Below are 22581 nucleotides of genomic sequence, written 5' to 3'. Positions count from 1 at the left end.
ATGCAAGAAGAGAAAAATTCAGATCAAAATCTGTGTTCAATGAGTGATGGGCCAAAAAGTGCACTTTTCCAATAATTGAAGGCATTTGAATCAAAGGGCATATTTGGATACGTAGAATCTAAGAGAAGAAACCAGAAAAAGAAAAAGAAAAAGAATCAACGGTTACTTCCACATACAGGGATTACATTTTTGGCGTTCATGCTTGGATGACAAGTGAAAATCTTATATTCCTTTATCAAAAGTCACTTGGCTTCTCATTCCAAGAATTCAAATTGTAGAAAGGTGTAAATATTACTTTATAAAATTATGTTTTCCTTTGCCATTCAAACAACTCAAATTGTTTTTTTTATTATGCAAACAACACAAATTGTCACATCAAAGAAAAACCCCTTCTTTTATCCCTTTTTTGGCATCCAATCCATGGTATCCAATAATGGCTGAAAAGTGAAAACCCATACGTTAGGTGCAGAGAGCAGGTCACCTTGATTTCAGGTGAGGGGCATTTATTAAAGAAAAAGGTTTTTTTTTAGGTGCAGTTTCTTGATCTCCCAAGGGCTATTTTCTCTTTACAACAGTAAAAAGGTTTTACCCATAGTTTTCAAAAACGACTAGTCAGGCATGTGTTGTTTATAAGGCATTAGTGCATGGTCCATGAATGTACGTCCCATCATCATCTTCGCCATACATAGCATCCCCCACTCTCTACACGTACATGTATTCATTGCGAATGCATGTGGAATTCTGTTATATATTGCAAGGGACCATGATCATGTCGACTATCAACTTCTTGCAGCAACTCTAGGGCAACAAGTTTCATTAGTCAAAATGAGCTCCACCTAACACCCCACAACCCACGGCTAGAGGTAGCAACAGTTGCTTAGAGACTGGATAGGTAGTCCACAAAAACAGGGTTTTCACAAAAAAGGGTTTTCGCGCCCACAATTTTGGCCGACTCAACAAAAATCAAACCAATTGGTTTTCATCAGGTTAGCTTTTTAATGGGTGCATCCAAACAGGCCCTAAAGAGATGAAATATTGCTTATGCCATGGTTTAAAAATCCAAAACTTCATTTGGACTCTACCCAAACTCGATAGTTAATAATTAAACTAAGAAGTGGCTTTTAGTAACATTAGATATTTGAATTGCTATCAGTATTAAAAACAGTAAAACAATGACAAAATTGATTTATAGTGTGTAGGGATAAGTAATTGGCCCTTCTGCTCACTCAACGAGTCTCAACAAATCAGACCTGACTCAAGGTGGTCAGGGAGTTTCTTAGTGACTGACCTCGATATCTCATTGAATAGAGTTGACTCAGGTGAGTTTGGAATCGAGTCATCATGTTTTAGAACTACATATATGGTCCTAACAAGATATTACAACATATTGGTAGAAGCCATTTGAATTTTGAAAGTTCCTAAATAGAATAGAATATTTCATGCATCACATTTGAAGAAATTGGTAGGATCAATTACGCAAATGTAGAAAATGATGTATAAGGGGATTATTTAATAGCAATCAGGTCATCATGGAAATTCCAGTACCTTCCCATTGCCAGTCACCTTACCATTGTACTCATTTATTCTTGTACCAGAAACACACTATATGGAAATTCTGGTCTGATTTAACAGAAAATTCCAAACTCCACACCGTGCCTTTCCAAAGTCCAAACTCAATCTTAGGTTCATATATTCAGTTGAACCTGAGCCTGAACAAAAAATTGGATTAACATTTTAGGAATCAGCTTGATCCTGCAGACAAACATGGTCCCATTTGTCCACAACTGAGGCCAAAAAATCAAGCAACAGCCTTGGTTACAGTGAATTTCCAACTAGGACAACATGCTTTTTCTCACAAGCTTGTTTTGCTCTTTATCATCTCATCCCAATTCAATTGTAGGAAGCTTGCATTTTGTTCAGGGTTTACCCAGCAATCCACTTCCAAACACCACCAGACCTTTGGCCCTGCTCTTCAGCAGCAAGCTCCATATCTTGCTCTGAAGCAGATTTCTGAACCTGAAGCACCTGCAACTCATGCTCAACAGTTTGTAAAGATTCCAGGCTTTTCCGCAGTTCCGTAATTTGTACCTAAACGCCCCAATGTTTTAGTAAGAAAAAAAAAAAATTTACATGGAAAAGCCAGTCCAAAAGAACACCAAGAAAAATAAAAACAACAAACAACATTAGTAATAGTAATAGTAATAATAATATGATACCTCCAGTTTGAGGCATCTTGATCTCTCATCTGCAAGTTGAGCTTGGACTGAATGAAGTTCCTTCATGAAATTCACATAGACATGGTTAAGAGTCCCGAAATTCAATTGCATTTTTAATTTGTATTTTAGTATTATTATTATTATTATTATTTATATACTTTAGCACCACTCGTGTTTTCCAATTGGTAGAAATGACATTATCTATCAAACATTTCCCAACGTCAAATGGTGGTAGGCAGGAAACCTATTCACATTCAAGTTTCACTTCCTGCTTCCCGCCAACTTTAGGAAATGTGCATAGGGATTCCTGTCCACAATCAATGAACAGCGGGACATGTTTTGTTCACAAATCTTTTTATTTGATAAGAAATTTGCCTGCCTTGGATAATTCAGCATGGGTATTGTTCATCTCATCTAGGTCTCCCTTCAGCCTAGAATTGTCCAACCGTATTTCTGTGAGCGCAGACTCCACCGTCTTCTTCTCTGTTGTAATTGCATTGATATCCGATGTGAAGTCCTGTGGAGAGGTTCCAGTTATGATTTCCCTGGAAGTCACATCATCCGCATTCATGACATATGGCTTGTTTGTGGTCATGGTCGTCAACACGTATGCAGCCTTAACAGAAGCTGCAGCTGCGGCTGCTGCAGGCGATTGAAAAAGCTTTGGCTTTGATGAATCCCTTGGCTTGGGTTTCAAAACAAATACCTGAAGTCGAATGCAGAAAGAGACTCGGACATCAAAATATCAAACTTTTAGTAAATGCATTGTGGAAATTATTAGACTAAGTTGAATAACAGTGATTAATGTGTTTGAAACATAATGCTCTGGACAATAGTATGGCCCACAATGGAGAAAACAAAAAAAAAAAAACTGAATGCAGGACCTTGTTTAAGAGATTGATATGACTGCAGATGTTCAATGCTTGAATGAGTTTTTTCATAGTTTAGAATGAAATCTTATTTGTGCACAGAATTTTAAATCCAGAAACATCAGGCACACATGCTAGCATGATAATTCTTCATCTCGGTTTTACTTCTGCATTTGGGTTTGGGTCCTTACATGGAGGAAGGAGGAATTATGGGATCCTGGACACAATAATATGCATGTTATACTCAGGTTTTCAGTATGTACGAGTGGGGCCTGTGGTCGAGTGATCATTACCCTTGCCCTGATGTGACCATGTCCAAAAGCTCGAAAAAGTCAACTAGATCATATTTCATGAAGATTCGAGAAAATCTCAATTGGTCATGACTCTCGAACATAACTTGAGAAAAACTAGGAAGAACTTGATGGAACTCTGCAAAAATTGACTCAACTCACTGCACATCACTAAATTAAACAGTAATCATTGCTTGAGAAACTCAGGAAAAAACTTGAAAAAAACTCATGCGAGTTACTTGAATTGACTTGACTTGGCAGATCTTCGAGTTGATTCAAGTCTAGTTTTCTGCTTTTGAGCCATAGATGTGACCCACCATGGTCGGACCATTCCCTAAAAGATCCTATCCACCAAACTTGGGCCTTTCAGTTGAATATGGGTCCCTTCATGTATTCCTCTTACCTGTCTATTTCCAGACCACAATGTGAAAGTATAGACTTATATTATCAATGATTTTTGGGACTGGGTCCATGTATGGAACCATGACCCCAATTACACAAAATCAAATTCCAAATATATCCTTGAGTCCAGGATCTTATAATTCCTCCCTCATATGAATTAAATTTTTTAGCAAACCATTAAGTTAAATTAACAAACAACAGTAATCTCTTTGGTAAGGGAGGATAGTTGTGCCATGGCTGGTCTTGAATTTAAGTCATACATATTAAAGCACTTTCAAATGTTCCAGTCCCTTCAAGAACGCTCCTCCTTATAACTTTCTTGTTCTTTCAGGGCTTTACACAAAGGCATATATTCACGTGCTAACACAAGATCTTTCCATGATATGCATAATTAAGTATTGCATCTGTTTGTCTTTTAAAATGTAACAGTAAGTTCCCTTTCCACTTCTCTCTGCTTTGCTGCTTATGCCCAAGTGCTGCAAAAGGTTGAATTTTCTTTTAGATTGATTTTGTTTCACTCAATTTGAGTGGAAGCGGCCCTTGTTTTATGAAAGTCGCATTGAAATCCAGTACAGTACAGTTTTTTTAACAGATAGGAGAATCTTGTCCCATAACCCTCATAATATGAGTGTGATTTACACAAAGACTTCAGGGGAAGCATAACATGGATGGTCTAGAGATGCCAATATCCATCTTTCTCAGGAATAAGAGGCGTAGTTGAAAGAGAAATATCCTGGATATGAGACACTACAAGAATAGAAAACAACTTGGATATGGAGTTTGTGAAATCCAGGAATAATATTTAGGCATTTCACCACAATCCATGAACTGCTCTCCAAATTCTAAGCCACAGATCATGGATTGCTAAACAACAGAATTAATCCCTATCTTTATTAGGAAAAGCAGGGATACTGAGTTGTCTGAAAAGCCAAACTAGAAAGCTAGGTGTAGCAAGTTAATACCATAGTTAGCAAAACTCCGTTTTAAAATAAATAGATAAAGAGAAAGAAATAAAAAAAGAAAACTCATATAAATGACTAAAAGTTTAAAACTCTGCATATTTCAGAAAAAAGGTAAAAGGAAATTTTTTTTTTTTTTTTTTATTATTATTATTATTATATGGGGGGAGGGGGCGGGTCACGTTTTCTTTTCTTTTCTTTTTCTTTTTCCTGAGATTGAAAACTCTTTTTTCTTTTCTTTCTTTTTTTAACTGAGTTCTTTTTCTTTTTTTTTTTTTTAAAAAAAAAACACTTTTGGGGCCTATCTAAAAAATAAATAAATAATTCGTGGTCGCCACCATTTATTTTGGAAGGATGGTTGCCACCATTGAGACAAATGAGTAAATGGTGGAAGGATTTAATAGAGAAAGAATAACATTAACCCATGATCCGATTACCAATATACATATTGCTTATGCATATAGAAATTTTAACAATTTTAACTGAAGTTATTTTGTTTCTTTTAACCCTATTTAAATATAAAATACACACACAGGTACATATGCATAATATCCAGTTTTTATTCTGTTTTATTGAATCAGAACTGTATTAAACCTCAACTCATCATTTGCCGTACATCATTCTGCTAACTATGGTTAATGCTAATCAGATTTCATTGGGCCCTACCACCTCCATACCATAACAGAGTGCAAAACTTCTCCATAATTTCACCATATATAGATGCATAACATACATGCATGTCAAAACAAAGGCAGTCGTCATATGTTACTACATAAGAATTTGTCAGTAATTTATTGAAAGTGGTTTTAGCATTAGATCTACAGGATGAAGGCAGGATCAAGATTAACAGAAAAAAGTTAAAGGAGATAATGAAGGACTTGCACAACCTTCACACCTAATTTTCTCTGAAATAAAGTTCAAATTTAACTTAAACAGCCTGGTGTTAAAATCCTACATAGTACATACCTCGTTGTTATAGTTCCCATTGTAGCCACCAAACGCGACCAGGAGCTTCTCTCCATTTATTTCTGCCGAGCACAGACTTACACCCTATCAAGAACCAACTGTTATGAAACTATAATTTTAAAGTTATATCTATCCAGAAAGAATCGATGTTCATAGTATTTTGCTAGAGAGAAGACTGATCCAAAGAAGCTTCTTGTTATTCATCTAAAATGGTTTGATCAAATAGACAGCCTCGAATTTACTTACAGTGTTGATGGAATTGTTACTCCAAGCCATTATATGATATAATTGGTGAAACTTGTATGTCCAAACTGGTTTTTTTTCCTCATTATTTTTATTTTAATTCTTTGAGGGAGATCTTTCTTTCAACAATTTAAAGTTGAGAAATTTATTACAATGGGACCTACGTGTGATGTACATATTTTAGACAGTAGTACCATTAAGCTTGACTGTACCTTTGGTCTTGGTCACTCCTGACCAAAACTGTACCAAAGCCACATTTTTCAAACAAAATTAGTTTTTATTTTATTTTATTATTTTATGTAGTTGTTTAACTCTTGCTGTTAGAACTGCTGCAATTGGTGCCAACCTGGGTTAAGGAGGGGAGTTGATGTCAGGTATGCACACGGTATTCAAAATCGGTTATGTAACGGCCGTTACGTAATTGTAATGGTCATAACCATTACGTGTTATGGGGTCGAAACAGCCGTAACGGCCATTACAAAAAAACAGCCTGTAACGGTCCAGTAACAGTTTTTTCAAAAAATAAAAAATGGCCGTAACGGCCGATACAAGGGCCATAACGGCCGCTACGGCCCGTATTATAATGGTAACAGCGGTGGCCATTACAGCCACCGTTACCGTTTTGGAACGCCTTGGGTATGCAGCCATTCATCAAACCTGGAGGGGTGTTGACGTCAAGTGTGTAGCCATTGGTCAAACCTTTGCCTAGCAAATCATGAGAATTCATTTATTGAATCTTCATTATTGATCCAATAGTATTTGTAGATCTGACTCCAAATAGCTGGCATGTGGCTATAGCGGTGATGATGATCTATCCTGAAATATGGAAGTTGGCAATTCATTTTGCATCTGACAAGATAACTTTCTTCCAGAATAAGGTTTTCAACATAATATAGTTTGACAATCCATGTGGTTCCCCATATTGATAAGTTTTCAATATAACGAAGTAGGAGAATGCATGTAGAAGAATATAATCACTCGCTTTCCATGTTTGAAGATCTGAACTCAAAAGAAGTGAGAAAAAATAAAAATGAAAATCCAGAAGATGGGAAACAAGGTTTGAGACAGTGCTGTGTATACCCTCTTCTTTCTTTTCTTCTTCTTCTTTTTTCTTTTTCTTTTTTTCTTTCTTTTTTTTTTTTTTTTGTACGGTAAAGTTCGTTAGATTAAAAAACAAAATACAACAAAAACAGACTATACAAAGAGGCCCCCCCCCCCCCAATTTACAACTCACCCCAAACTACTAAATTATAGCCTCTAACTCTTCTAGCTTACAACCTTTGAGGTGAGGTAACCCAGAGGCCCAAGCCAGAATAGACCTTTAATCCTATGCAAGATTTATTTCTATCAAACTCTGATTTCTTGGAGAATATTCTGTTATTTCTTCCCTTCCAAATGGACCAACTCGAAGCCAAGAAGCCCAATCTCTGAGTATTACCCATTTTTTTACTACAAACCTGCCCCTTCCAAGCCAACATGAGTGCATCTAATGATTGTGGCATTACCCATGAGACCCCGAATGGCTCTAGCACCCGATTCCAAATATTTGCTGCTGAAGAACAATGTATAAAAAGATGATTTCAAGTTTCTGCATCTTTTAGACACACGATGCAGGTATTTGGAATGATCATGTTTCTTTTGTAAAGCTGGTCAACAGCGAGATGCTTACCTTTTACCATGATCCAACCAAAAGACCTTTGGCAGCTGTGGAAATCACCAAATCTGCGATTCCAGCCTGAAGATATTGGCCATGTATTCCAAAGTCAAGATAATCCAAAACTGTTACATAAAAGTGGTAACTGTTAAGCATTACGGAGGCGTAATGGCCGTTATGGAAAAATTAACCTGTAACGGTCCGTATGGGATCGAAATAAGTTTAAAAATAAATAAATCTGTAAAGATCGTTATGACCTGTATCGTATTGGTAACGGTGGTGACCGTTATGGCCGCCATTAATGTTATGGAATACCTTGCCTAAAGTAGGATTTGACTGAGAATGCTCCATTCGGTTCATCCTTCCAATCCAACTATGTTTCTTCTCCAACTCGAATTCACATAGCTGCATTTTTCATTGGAGGGGAGTGGATTCTTCAACTTTCTCATCTGAAAGATTCTGGCAAAAAATCGGATTCAACAACCATCTCCCATCTTCTCTCTTGAAATGTGATGCAAGACTTGCACTCCTCATCAATGAGAAACAGCAGAGCCTGCAATACACATCACAAGCGGAACACCTCCATACCATGGATCTTCCCAAAACTTTATTCTACATCCTTCACCGTTTCATTAAAAAAAATAAAATTCCCTTTTTAAAATCACTGCTTTCTGAACTCACTGAAGCCTGGTATAAGGACTCTTTAACAGACCATCCACCATCTTGGGTCCCATACAAGCAATAACTCTTTTCCAAAGAGAATTCTCTTCACTCCCAAACATTTACCACCTTTTTCCCAATCAGCACAAGATCAATCTGTGAAGATCTCTAATGGCCAATCCCTCTTCATCCTTTCCTTTGCATATCACCTTCAAATTCACTAAGTGAAATTTTTTCTTTTCTTCCATCTCTCTACACAGGAAGTCCCTCTGCAACTTCTCTACTCTTTTTCTAATGCTTGCTGGGCATTTAAACAGTGACATAAAATACACAGGCAGGTTAGAGACGGCTGCCTTTATGAGTGTAAGATGGGTCCCCATCGACAAATGTTTGCGCTTCCACATTGACAATCCGTTCTACTATCAAGTCCCATGACCTTTTCGCAGATTTTATACACAATCGGAAGGCAAGATAAGTTGTTGGAAGACTTCCTGCTTTGCATCCAAACATACTTGCTAATTCTTGAATCCCTTCTTGATTCAATTGAACATCCATTATCTCAATTTATTTGTAAATTGACCTTCTGACCTCATTCTATCTCACTCCATGTAATAATCTTCCTCAAATTTGCTACCATTCCTCTGTTCGCCTCACAAAAGTGTAGTCGGCATGCTGGAGAAGCAATATGTGATTTTCATCTCTTCCTATCGGGAATCTTCTTATCACACACATCGCTGCTGATTTTAGTATCGATGGTATCAACCAATACTATCGATACCACACAGTACTGATATGATCCTGGGCTGTAGTTGGGAAACTTCCTAGTATCAGTTGATATACGCAATGTATCGATACAATATATCAATACATTGTGATATTTTTAAAATATAGCCGTTATATATTACTTTGTATCGTCGACACGTATTGACGATACCTCAAGTGTGTCAGCCTCCTTTGCAAAAAAAATTGGAAATTTTCCAAAAAACAAAACCCAAAAAAAACCATGTTTTCTGATATTTATTTATTTATTTATTATTATTATTTTCATTACATTCCTAAGGGAATATCAATCGATCCTTTTCGATTGTTTGAAGAGGAAAGGGGATTTGGGGTTGGAAATCAAGATCAGAGAGTGTGGGGTACTAGAACCCAAATTGGTGAGTTTTTCCGAATTTGAAGAGTTTTTTCTTATTTAAATCACTTAGAGCCAGTGGAATGAAGTTCATAATCCACGATTTTGTATGTTTTATGTGCTCAATCAAAGGTTCTAACATCCGATTCTTAAATTTAGGGAAAATGGGAGAAATTGGGAAAATCCAAAATTTCTCCCATTTCATCCATTTAACTTGCAATTAGAGCTTGAAAACATCATATTAGAGTGCTTGGAGCTTACCTAGAAATTGATGAAACTTTTTAAAAATTTTGAAAAAAATAATATTAATTAAAAATGTCGAAAATTAATTAAAAAAATTATTTTAAAACAATTAGATTAATTAGATGTTCTATATGCCCAATATTTTGTATTTATGCCTATGAGGATCCTAACATCAGCCACACTCATTTATTCATTTTCAAATTTAAATTTATTTTTTTTTTCAAAAATTATAAGAAATAATTAAAAATATATATATTTTTTTCAAATAAATGCACCATATATTGTAAGACATTTAGTACATTGAAAGTGATATGAATTATAGAAAAAATTAGTGACTTCCATATTTATTATTTTACACGAACTGATTTTTAATACACTTTATCACTTCTATATGATGAACTAAAAGTTAGTGAGTAATGATGTCTTTTTTAGCATCCCCTAAAGTTTCATTGAAAAAATCCGATCAATTTCTGAATTGTTTCCCACAAACAAGTATAGATTATGCGATATATTCGATATTTCCCGTGCAATACCCGATATGTTTTCGTATACCAAGGGTGTGATACATCTATTGATACTGATATTGAAAACACTGCTCACTGTTGTTGCCCTAGCCAGCGTGCGACTTATCGCTTTCGTAAGAACAACAAAAAGTACAAGGAGAGTGGATCCCCTTCCTGTACACTCCTAAATCCTTCGAAAAAACCTTTCGAAATACAGTTGATGGTAACCGGAAGGAAAGCTAAAGATACGCGGTTTCTTATCCATGGTCACATTTTAAACCAAACCCCACTCTCTTAAGAATATTAAGCCGAAACTCTCGATTTGCATAGTCGTATGCCTTCTCCGTATCCAACTTACATAAAATACCCACCTGTTTAGATTAATACTTCAAGTCAATGTGTTCATGTGCAATTAGAATGTCGTCAATAATTTGCCTTCTGAACACGAATGCCCCTTTAGAATATGAAATGATGCGCCCTAGCACCTTTCTCATTTTTCTTACTTGGAACTTTTCCCAAGATTTTGTATGGGCTACCCAGTGGGCTAATCAGTTTGAAGTCTCACAATTCTTCTGCCCCTTCTTTCTTTGGGAAAAGGACTATGAAGGTTGCACCCGTCTTTCTTGAGATTATACCCATGTGGTTAAATTCTTCAAGAAACGATTTCAAATCTCCTTTGACCATTCCTAGCAGAATTGAAAACATGCAATTGGGAAACCATTCCAGACCGGTGCCTTTTCTGTTCCCAATTCATTCATAGCTTCCTTGACTCCTCACTATTCGGTCTTTCTAGCTAATAAGCTTTTCTCTCATCGATGTGATCGAAATCTAACCCATCACGTAAAGTTCCTTCCTTCCATTTAGAGTTGCTGCATAAAATTCAACAATTGCCTTAAAAATATCGTCTTTTTTCTAATCTTCTTTCATTAACTACCACGCATGAGATTTTATTTTGCCTTCTTGCATTGGCCACACTATGAAAGAATCTTGTATTTTTATCTCCAACTTTAAGCCAAAGAGTGTGGTATCTTTGCCACCACTAAATTTCTTCCCTCACCATAACGGCCACCATTGTTACCCTGACGATATAGGCCATTACAACCTCTTTTCTTCTTTTTTTTTTTCGCTGAAAAAAAAGAAGTATCGGCCTCGTAATGGACCATTACGGGCTATTTTTCCATAACGTGGCCACCACTCTTACCATTACAATACAGGCCATTACGACTTTTTTTTTTTTTTTTTAATAGTTGAAAAACTTGTATCGGCCTTGTAATGGACCGTTAGAAGCCATTTTTCCATAACTTGGCCACCGCTACTACTGTAATAATACGGGCCATTATGACCTTTTTTTTGTTGACCCCATAACGGCCTGTTACAGGCCATTTTCCATAATGGCCCTATAATGCGTAACAGTCCCGCCATTACCATTACGTAGCGGCCGTAACTGTTTTTGAAAAACTTTTTTCAAATTCAAATTTTAAATCTTCTTGCTACCTTCTTTCTACCTCTGTCAATGTTGCATTCTCCCCTTTCTGATCCATTTCTTGAATTTCCTATAGAATTTCCATTTTCCTACCTTCCACCTCCATGAAGTTGTTGTGCCACCATTCCTTGATTAAGTGTTTTAGCTTCCTCATTTTTCGCATCAACCTTTGATCAACCTTGCCTCCTACCATCATCTCAGATCACCATCCTTTAGCTAACTCCACAGAAGCTCTCTTCCAGGCACATTAGCTTGAAATGGAATAGTACCAGCCCCCAGCATTCATCTTCTGTATCCAGAAACACTGGGCAATGATTTGACATTGAATGGGGCACAAATGGATATCCCCCCCCCCCCCCAATAATAATAATAATAATAATAATATAAAAAAATAAAAAAATAAAAAATAATAATAAAAAATAAATAAATTCCAGTGATGACCGAAATCTGTCCGAATGTGGCAGCGCCACTTATTCTTGATTATTTGTCTAAGTAAAATGACCACTTTCCAGCAGGAGATCAGTAAAATCATTTTTATCCACCCATTATGAAAATTGTCTCATGGTCAGTGTTATCCTACTTCCCCCCAACTTCTCGAAAGAGAATCGAATCATGTTAAAATCTCTGCAAATGCACCATGGCAACTGCCATTTGTCTTCCACACTGACTTTGTCACTCAATCACTTTGAATACACGGTCCATACAACACATATATCACAAAAATAAAGCTGCTCCTCTTTTCCTTAAAAAAAAAATGGAGACTAAAAAGGCCCTAAGCTTCACCTCTAAATCATCTAACACATCTAACTTCCATTCCTCCGGGATTCCACCAGCTGAGCCTACTGAATTTAGGCATTCCCATTTTACATTAGTTGCTTCCCAAACTAATCGTGAAAACTCCTCATTTGGTAATGACATTTTTGTCTTGCGATGCCACTATGTCTGTTTTATTGCTACAGCAAACCAGCTTAATCACTGCCCTCTTTTCTGGACAGCCAAGCCCCCTAACATTCCATCTGAGGATTTTCATTGAGAAACCAAACTTTTATCCTGCACCCCACCCTTTTCGCTGAATGTTTCCCCGCCTCCAACGCTGCTGTATTTTGTTATAATTAATTGGCTCCTTTAAGTGGGTCAGTTCCCTTTGGCTTTTGTCCTTCCTACTATAAAACTTTCTTCTGTGATTTCCCAATACTCTGGTCAGCCAACATACCTCATACCTCCTTTTCCTGGATCCATCTGCATCTACTCCTTCCACTACAACACTGACACATTACCGATTTCTTGGAAGTCCTCAATTTCTGCACTCCTAGTTTCTTCTGCAATCAGCAGCATCATTCCTGGCTGGTCCCATGCTGCGTCTTCCTTCCAGTTCTTAGCCTGTTCACTTCTCACATTTCTGCTGCAACCTGCTTGGCTATCTGTAGAGGAATCTGTGCCATCTTCCAGTTGATGTTTCTTAATCACTTGAATATGTGACGATGTTTGATGGCCTACTTTGCTTCCAGTCTCTGCATTTTTTCTCGATTCCCAGCACAACCTATTATTCTTGTCCATACACCCAGCCTTCTTAGCATAGGGAGTCTTCGTAAGGAACCAATTTCACCTCATCTTCTGCAACTAGCGCTCAACTTGATGCCCTTACTTTGCTATACCAGCTTTCCACCAAGTTTTCTTTTATAGAAACTTCCGCATGAGGATCCCCTATATCTATCATGCAATCTCCATCCCTTGATTGATTGTTAGTGGACCATCTCTCTTGCATGCTTCTCTTTCACAGCTTTCCTTCCCACATGCGAGCTTTCTGAGTCTTTTGAAATTACTGAGTTGCCCCTGATATTTAACTTTTCGCATTCGTCAACCCATCTGTTAGAAATGGGCTGCCAGCTATTGCCTTCTGGATCCAAACTCAGGTTCCTGCATGCCGTGTCTACAGTACATGCATCTGTAGGAGTCACAGTGGCTGCCTCTATTGTATTAAATATGTCATCAATTGATTGATTGGTTCTTTGATCAAAGCTCCTGCAGGCTGTATCCACATTAAATGCCCCCGCTGGTGTCACTGTAGCTCCCCCCTCCGAACTGCATGAGTCCTCAATCGATTGGCTATTGAACGGCTCGAGAAACCTACCACCCAACTCTCCCTGATCAGCACTCCTGCGGGGTACACCATTCTGTCTACCTTCTTCCATGCCCTGTTTGCCAGAGCACTTTGATGACGGATTCTTCCTTTTGTCAGCCTGTTCTTCTTTCTTGGTAACCAGGAAGTCCAAATCATCACATTTCAATCTGATTGATTCACAATATTTACCCGATTTTTTCCTTCTAATTTCATCCTCACTGCCCAAACCCATCATCTACTTCTGGAATCTTCATCGATTTCCATCACCTCTCCGATGCACAAACTTATTGCATGGAGAACTTCATTGCTCCACAACTCCAAAGGGATGGCATAAAATCAATACCATCCTTCTTTGAAGATGAATAGAGACCACATGTCCCATTTTAGGATTTTCCGCACCAGGGAACGCCATAGGGATTTGTTTCCTTCTAAAATCCTATCTCAGTTTATGTGAGCATGGAACTCCACCCATTTGCCAACCTCATCCAGAGACTTCGCCGAGAATTCATGCTTCAGAAATCCCCATTTCTGACTAGCCCAAACAATAATGGCGATGTTGGAAGGTATTCCATAACAGTAACAGTGGCCAAAGCAGCCACCGCCCTTACCATTATGCTGCAGGTATTCCATAACAGTAACAGTGGCCATAGCAGCCACCGCCATTATCATTATGCTGCACGCCGTAATGGCAATTATGGCCCCCGTAACAGCCGTTATGGCTTCTTCTTTCTTTCTTTCTTTCTTTTTTTTTTTTTTTTGAAAAAACCCTATTTCGGCCCCGTGGTGGACCATTACAGGACCATTATGGGGCGGTTATGGGTCAATTTTTCCATTATGACCTATATCATTATGTGATGGATGTTACAGCTGTTACATAACCATTCTGAAATACCTTGGTTGGAAGTTTTGTTCCTCTACAACCACAAAGACCATGATCTCTAGTTACTTTGATTACACACTATCGAAGGATCGAGGATTACTAAGGTCAATTCCTCGTCCTCAATCCAGATTTATATCCTTCATTTTTCTTTCTAATGTTTGTCCTTCCCCCTTTTTTGTTCATCCGTTGTTCTCCCTCTTTTTGCCTTGACAATGATAGATCTTCCCAACATGTTCTACCCAGCACTGCATCTTTGAAGGAAAGGCCCTTTCTATTAATGTTTTTATTTCCCTCCTTATTGGTTTGTTTTAATCCTGTTGAATCAAAGGTGGGAAAACTAGCAAGGGATTCTTCCCTTTTGGTACCCTTCCCATCTTTTTCTCCCATTTATGATTCCCTCCTATATTGCTTTTTTTTTTTTTTTTTTTCTCTCTCCGTACTATCTCTGGCCCATATTTAGCAATATTCACCTTCATCTTTCTCCCCTTGACAATTTAATCCCGGTATACTTTAACCAGCATATATGAAAATATTTTACACACAGGAAATGTAAAATGTTTATAGGAATAAAAAAATCCAGATGTTTCAAAAGTATAGTCTAGACAATAAATGAAAATTCTTATCATATTTGCTACATGAATGGCTCAAGTGTTAGCAATTTTTTATCCAGCAAAACTCATTAAAAAGTACAAACGTTCTAAAAGAAAGAGAATGAGATGGGAATCATCATTATCATCATCCAACCCTTATACTAACTAATTGGGGTTGGCTACATGAATCCTTTTCCACCTTTCATTTTACCGACAAATATATATATATATATATATATATATATATATATATATATATATATATATATATATATATATATATATATATAGATAGATAGATAGATAGATAGATAGATAGATTTCAAACCATCATTCCAAACTCAGTGATGTATCGCTAATGTATCGATATCGCCAATATTTTCGACCATGTAAATTCCAAGTGTCGCTTGTATCGCCAATGTATTGATATCTCCAATGTATCGCCAATATTTTCAACTGTGTAAACTCTATATGTCGCTCATATCACTAGTGTATCGCCAATATCTTCGACTGCGTAAATTCCAGAAGTCGCTTATAACGCTAGTGTATCGGCAATATTTTGATAATATCACAAATGTATCGATATCACCAAAAATTTGTTTATTAAAAAAAATTCTATTTCAAATTATTATTATTATTATTATTATTATTTTATGGGCATATGGTTGTATGCAATGATCAAATTGTCAACAATATTATCAATCACAATAGCGCAACGTGGGTGATATCGAGACCGCATTCTTTCGTCTCCTATTCAATTGTCGATGATTTCTCGGCAAAATATCATGCGTTATCGATATTCTGAAATACCAACGGATGTTAGGATGGAAGGTAGAATGGTTGGATAGATAGATGAGATTGACGGGATGGTTGGACTGATTTCTTACAACAACATATGCTTTTAGCCCCCCATTAAATAGAAACTTATTATGTATGCATTCTTTTTGCAATTTTTTTATTCCTACATATCCAAATATGTGTGTTTGAGCATCTCCTGAAGTTTCGCTGAAATTTTCCACCATTTTTCCCATGTTTCTCTAATGTTTCCCTGCATCTCTAGTAATCGGCAATATCGATATTGTTTTCATATCCTCGACCAGCGAAACTTGTAGTGATACCGATACTTCGAACACTGGTCATACATCAAATTGGTGTTTTGACCAATTAAGAAGAAGTCATAAAAAAAGGTCCATGATTTCACGTTAGAGAATATATATCATTTCATCTCCTATAAAGAAAAAAAAAAAAAAAGAAGAAGAAAGTAATTTACCTTTTCTAAATGATTGTTAAAGCCCCCACTAATTTAAAGACATAAAATGAAAGCAAAGTGAAGCTTAAAATAGAAGAGAGCAAGTATAATTGAATCGTAAATCGTAGGATTCATATAAAATGGGATTCAAGGTGGGATTCAAAAAAAAATTCTTAAGATTCGACTCAAATCGTAAATCATAGGATTTTGACAACTATGCTCTACCCTTCAACTTGCACCATTTTACTCCTAACCGGGTCTTCATCTCCATGATGAGAATATGAACAAAATATAAATACAGATGAATTGAAAGAGCTAGGCTTCTGCATGATAGGCAAATGGGCCCTAACCATGATGGACAAAAAGAGCACAACACGCTTCATTGATTAGATGTGAACTTCAGAGGAAGCCTCCATTGGGAAAATGCTTTGTAGAATATATCTACACACACACACACACACACATATAGAGAGAGATGACTTGCAACTTGTAAGATGTGAGGCTCTAAAAACATTCAGAAAGGAAAAGAGCTGTAAGTGCTGATTGATGCGAAAGGCATGAAGAACTTCTCAATTGGATATGAACTTTAGAGGAATTCTCCTCGAAATGTGTTTTTTTAAGGCTCGAAAGCAGATTGAAACTTCTTAGAAGAGCAGGCAAAGTCTATAATTCACAAGGGAGGAATTCAAAAGGAGAATCACATGAGATTTCTTTCACAACAACTGATATACCAGGAAATAGTAGTAGGATATTGATAACTATTTTTGTGTATTTTTAAATCTTCAAAATAACTGTCGTTGCAGCATTAGGTACACTTTCATCGTTTATTCAGCTGTGTTAGTTTCATCATAAAATCCCTCTAAATATAACATCATACTTGAAATAATCATTGTTGCTTTACTACTAAAAATTCTGTGGCCAACCCTTACAGATTGACCGATCAGAAACCTAAATGTCATGAAATAAAAGGCATCAAAAGGATATTAGAGTGGTAAAGGAGGTTAATAAACGACAGCTGAGAGATATGAGATAACATCGTTTGATGTGGAACTTGAAGGAGACAAGACTGAGCATAAATGGTTTGAACATCATCTAGGAAGAATAGAAGCTAGCAACCGTTTACGGCACTTGAAAGCCGAGGGAAGAAGAAATTGGTATTGCCGTAAGTACAAAACCACTTCAAAAAACATGAGCACCAGAAAGAATAAACTGTCAGTAGCAGTACAAGGTACTGAGCAGTAGAAACACTGAAAGAAAGAAAGAAAGAAAGAAAGAAACAACCCAACGACAATTTCATAAGTTTTGTACATGGAAAACATCAAATGCAGAATGCAACAATTTGGATTAGTTCTTTGAATCACCATCTTCCATCAGAACAGCTCACTAGACACATATTTTATTCCCTTTATAAATGGATTCTCAAGACCAATTTCACCAAAGCATATATCCTGGATTAACCATTTTATTGAGGGCCTCCAAAAGGTAAGGACTTGGTATACTTTCATATTTGTAACTTTTTAAGGGATGATCATAATAATTTTCAAAAAAAAGAAAAGAAAAAGAAAACACTTTTTTCCAGAGAAAATCCTGAAAGAAAGCAACCTCACTGGCAAGTGGATCTCGTCCCTTTATGCTTGTAACCACTGACCAGATGAGCTTAGGCATATTTAATGCAAGAGTTTCCGAAGCACCTGTAAACAAGATGTCAATCATAAACCCATAAAGATAGCAAATTAGACAAGAACAGAACCAATCACCTTAGATACTTGAACAAACAAAAATATCATAAAATGATCACTAATTTCAACATACCGCTTTTATTATCACCACCACCTACTATATACCAGTTTTCATCTATAGTGGCACCAGCATGACCAGCCCTAGCAGTCACCTCTTCACCCTGAATTTGTGGCTGAGACCATTCCATCTGCAATGAAGATGACTTATCATGCTGAACAATTGAAGCAAAACCAAATTTGGTCATTTTACTAGATATCTGCAGCTAAGTCTCTTGCTGTCAGAATTCATTAGCATTTATCCGGTTTCATTTAGGGCCAGTTTGGATTCAATGGGTTTTTTTATTCGACAAGATTTTCCTGAAAAGAAAATTCTTAATTTCCGAACCTGTCGTTTGGGAAAACATGTGCAAATGTACCACGTGCCACATGCTGCCATCCATCCCTAAGTGTTCCACATACGCCACACGTGTCAACATGCCAGTGAGCAACATGTGCCACCTCCATCTACAAGCATCCCACATGTGCCAAGGTATCATGTGCGACAATGTTTCATGTGCCATAGTCCATCTTCAGCTCACACATCACCTTCCATCTTTGAGTCAAATTTTCATGAAAATTTACTTTTCCCAGGTGCTTGAAGTTGAGAGTGGCACATATGGCACATTAGGGACATACTTGACAATGGGTGGTTGTATGTGTCGCACATGATACATTGGCACATATATGATGCTTTAAGATGGACACGTGGGGCACTTGAATGGATGTTTGCACATGTGGGGCACTTGAAGAGGGTTGGTGGCACATGTTGCACATGTGAAGTGCTTAAAGATGGATCGTGGCCATGTGGCACATGTAGAACGTTTGAGGATGAGTGATGTAGGACGAATGGTCTAGACTAATAGGCGATAGTAAGATCGTAAAACAATTCAACTCAAGTGATTAAAATATAAAAATCATGCTTTTCCATCACAAATTCAAATTTTCATATTTATACTACGGCATGAATTCAGACCATAAGCATCCCACAATGTACTTAATTATAAAATAGGGTTAAGAAGGGCCCTATGATAGGTAAAACTCCCATCTAGCATAGGGTTCACTCACATTCACATAAAAGAAATGCATCAAGTTAAAAAAATTTGAAGGTATAGGGCTGTCCGATTATTGTGGGGTGGGTTTGAATAAATTGGGATAGGATTGGAGGGAATTAGGGTTGGGATGGCTAGGTTTAGGAAGGATAAAATTGAGAAATTAAGCTTTTAGGGTTAGGGTTTAAAATTGGGAATGGGAAATTGAGGGGTTTTGATGTAGGATTGGGGAATTAAGATTTAAGATAGCTAAGGTTATGAATTTGAGTGATGGGAATTTAGGGATTTGGGGAAATTTGGGGATTTGATAAATTCGGGCAAAATTGGAATCCTAGGGTTAGGGTTTTGAGATAGGGGTACTAAGGGATTAATGTAGGGAGTTTTACAGAGGAAATGAGGGAAAAGATCAAAGGAATGGAGGCCCACACGTGGTTGTCCGTACAATCACACGTGCGTGTGTACGGATGTGCATGGAAAGAGAGAGGGGGGGGGGGATGGGGGGATGGGTTGTTTGTTGTAGGAAGGAAGAAGAAGGAAAGAAGAGGATGAGTGGTGAAGAAGAGATTGTACCCTTGAATCGAAGAGAACGAAATATAGATATTTGTGGAATTGCTCCATGTGGGTCTCACACCCTCTCCAATCTCTAAAGATGCAAGAAGGCTTTCTTACAAAGCCATTAAAGATTTTCTCTTCTTTATTTCTTTTCTCAAAAACTAGGGTTCAGCTTTGGAACAAACACCCCCCCCCCCAAAAAAAAAAAAAAAAAAAAAAATCCAGCTTTTATATCTTCAAATTCAGAAATTACAAAATTGCAACTCTAGTTCAAATGAACTGATCCACCTAATATTAAGCAATCTAAAACACTAATATCTAATCTAAAATGTTCAATACGTCCAAAATAAATACTAAACTAGAAAAAAAAAAAAAAAAACTCATAGGGTCCATAATCTGGTGGTGCAAAAGAACCAACACTCCAATCATCATGATTTGATGGTCCAATGGGCCAGCCAACGAAATCCAACAATAAAAAACTGCAATAAAAGCAACCCACATGCATCTTCCCAGTATGGGGTCTTCCAGATGCACAAACCATGCATGTGAGGTCTTCAATGCAGCCCGTTGGGCCCCGCCTAGTAATCGTCTAGCCACAACGAAGTTGGGGGCCCAGTCGAGGTCTTCCTCCTCCGTTGGTAGACACGATAGGATGATGCTCTGATGTCCTCATCAATGAGGGAGGTAGATGTTGCGCATGGCACATTAGGGTGTATCATACATTAAAACGTGGGAGCCTAAAAGATGGGCAATGGCTCATGTTGCACATGTGGCATATGGTGCTTTAAGAATGACAGTGGTACATGCTGCACATGTGAGGCACCTAAAGATGGATTGTTGTACATTTTGGATACTTGGAAGATGGGTGGTGGCTCATGTGACTACCATGTGGGGACTTTATAAAAAGAGGGGTCATTTTTTCTCATTTCCCTCAATTTCTTTAAAATGACATTTTTAAGTCTAGGCAAAGAAACGAATAAGGGCCATTTTTCATAAAATGAGAAGAAAACGAAAACAACGTTTCTAAGAAAATTACAAAAACAATGGAAACACCATTTTCATGGAAATGACATTCTCTTAATTATATTTCAATGAATCCAAATAAACCCTTCAGTCTATTTTGAGCAAAGTCTAATCTTGTAAGCTTTCCTTCTTCCCATCACAAGACTCTCTTCAGATGAACTGAATAACATTTTTTCCTTCCTTTCTTTTCTTTTCTTCCTTTTTGTTTTTCTTCTTCTTCTTCTTCTTTTTTTTTTTTTTCTTTTTAATGCAGGAGAAATAATTATAGAGAGAGAGAGAGAGAGAGAGAGAGAGAGAGAGAGAAGAAGAAGAAGAAGAAGAAGAAGAAGAAAAGATGAAGTTGTTAATCGTACTGCTATCTTCATCACATATTTCCAACCACTTTCCAATACTAAACAACGTCCAAATGAAAAGAAATTTGTCCTATTTCAAACTATTTTGTGGCCCATGGGGGTCCACGATCAAGATGTCCGTTGATGATGATCCAACGGTTCGATGTGTCCATCAATTTCTTATATGCAGCCTACGTGCATATTCCCTAGTGTGGGGTCCTCAAAGATGCACGAACATGCACGTGAGGTCCTCAACGTGGCTAGGAATGCGAACTGGTCGAACTGGGCCCCATGTAACGGTCGTCTAGCCATAAGGAGACTAGCTTAGTCCTTCTCCTCTAGTATGTTGCTCGGATGTCCTCATTAGGGATTTTCCTTTTTTATTTTTATTTACGCACAAATTTCTATAAATTTAAAAAAGAAAATTCATTTTTCTACATATTGATTTTATGATGCTTGGGGAGTCTACTAGCATTATGGATCTAATGATTTCACAAATGCATTGATTTAATATATGTCTCTGTGTGTGTGTGTGTGTGTGTGTGTGTGTGTGTGAATTCTACATTTTTCTATCTTCGGGTTGAGTTTTTAGGCATTTTCTAATTTTTTTCAAAAATAATTTTGGAGAAATTATATGATTATGAATGATAGATCTAGGTTAATATATGTTTTTTAAAAAAAAATAAATATAAATCTACCATTTACAGTTAGATTTAAATTATTTTCTTATGTTCGAGCCATTTTTATCCATTCTTTAGGTATTTTATTAATTTTTTTCCTTCCAAAATTTCTCTGGGAGATTGATAGATTATTTTATTTAAACATAGGTTTAAGTTCTCTTACATTTAAAGGTTGTAAATTTATTTTAACATATTTTCACCTTTTCTTGGCAATTTTCAATTTTTTTTATTTATTGTTTTTAACTAAGATAAGTATTATTTTTTAAGATTATTAACATTTAAGGTAAGTATTTCCAGTGTTCGAAATATCGGTATCGCATTACGTATCGCATCCTTAGGATATAGATACGTATCGGTTATCGCACAGGATATATCATTTGTATCGATAATTTAGCGCACTTTTTGGGAAACATAAGGAAACATTGGGGAAATGGTTGAATTTTTCAATGAAACTTCAGGGATTGTTCAAAAAGGACCTTAATACACACTTTTAAATCATAACATCTTAAAAAGGAAGTGCACATAATAGGTTTCATTTGTATAGGGTCCTAAGCTATACACTATCTAACTGAACTAATGCAACCATATTCAAATTGAATGCATAACATTTTGATTGTATGTGATGATCATTTCATCAAACACTCCTAAATACTTCGAAATTAGTCTCAGTTGATAGCTGGTTGATGGGGAATTTTGAAAAAAAATA

General features: G+C 36.8%; 1 protein-coding gene across 3 annotated transcripts in view; it reads right to left on the bottom strand.

The window, feature by feature from the left end:
* Positions 1-1483: 1483 nt before the first annotated feature.
* Positions 1484-22581, bottom strand: part of LOC131225668 (acyl-CoA-binding domain-containing protein 4) — a 37578-nt gene continuing 16480 nt past the window's right edge. For 2 of the 3 annotated variants that reach the window (XM_058221234.1, XM_058221233.1), the window contains exons 9-14: positions 18274-18388; positions 18064-18152; positions 5703-5786; positions 2596-2922; positions 2217-2276; positions 1484-2088 (exon numbers count right to left, since the gene is read on the bottom strand). In XM_058221234.1, coding sequence (XP_058077217.1) covers positions 1924-2088; positions 2217-2276; positions 2596-2922; positions 5703-5786; positions 18064-18152; positions 18274-18388 — 840 coding nt within the window. In that variant the 3' untranslated portion in view covers positions 1484-1923. The remainder of the gene's footprint in view (positions 2089-2216; positions 2277-2595; positions 2923-5702; positions 5787-18063; positions 18153-18273; positions 18389-22581) is intronic. The other variant, XM_058221235.1, reaches the window with a different exon arrangement.

This window comes from Magnolia sinica, chromosome 14, assembly GCF_029962835.1.
Source record: "Magnolia sinica isolate HGM2019 chromosome 14, MsV1, whole genome shotgun sequence".
NCBI classification, from domain to species: domain Eukaryota; kingdom Viridiplantae; phylum Streptophyta; class Magnoliopsida; order Magnoliales; family Magnoliaceae; genus Magnolia; species Magnolia sinica.
Note: the sequence above shows the minus strand (reverse complement) of the source record. Positions and strands in the feature narration are given on the sequence as shown.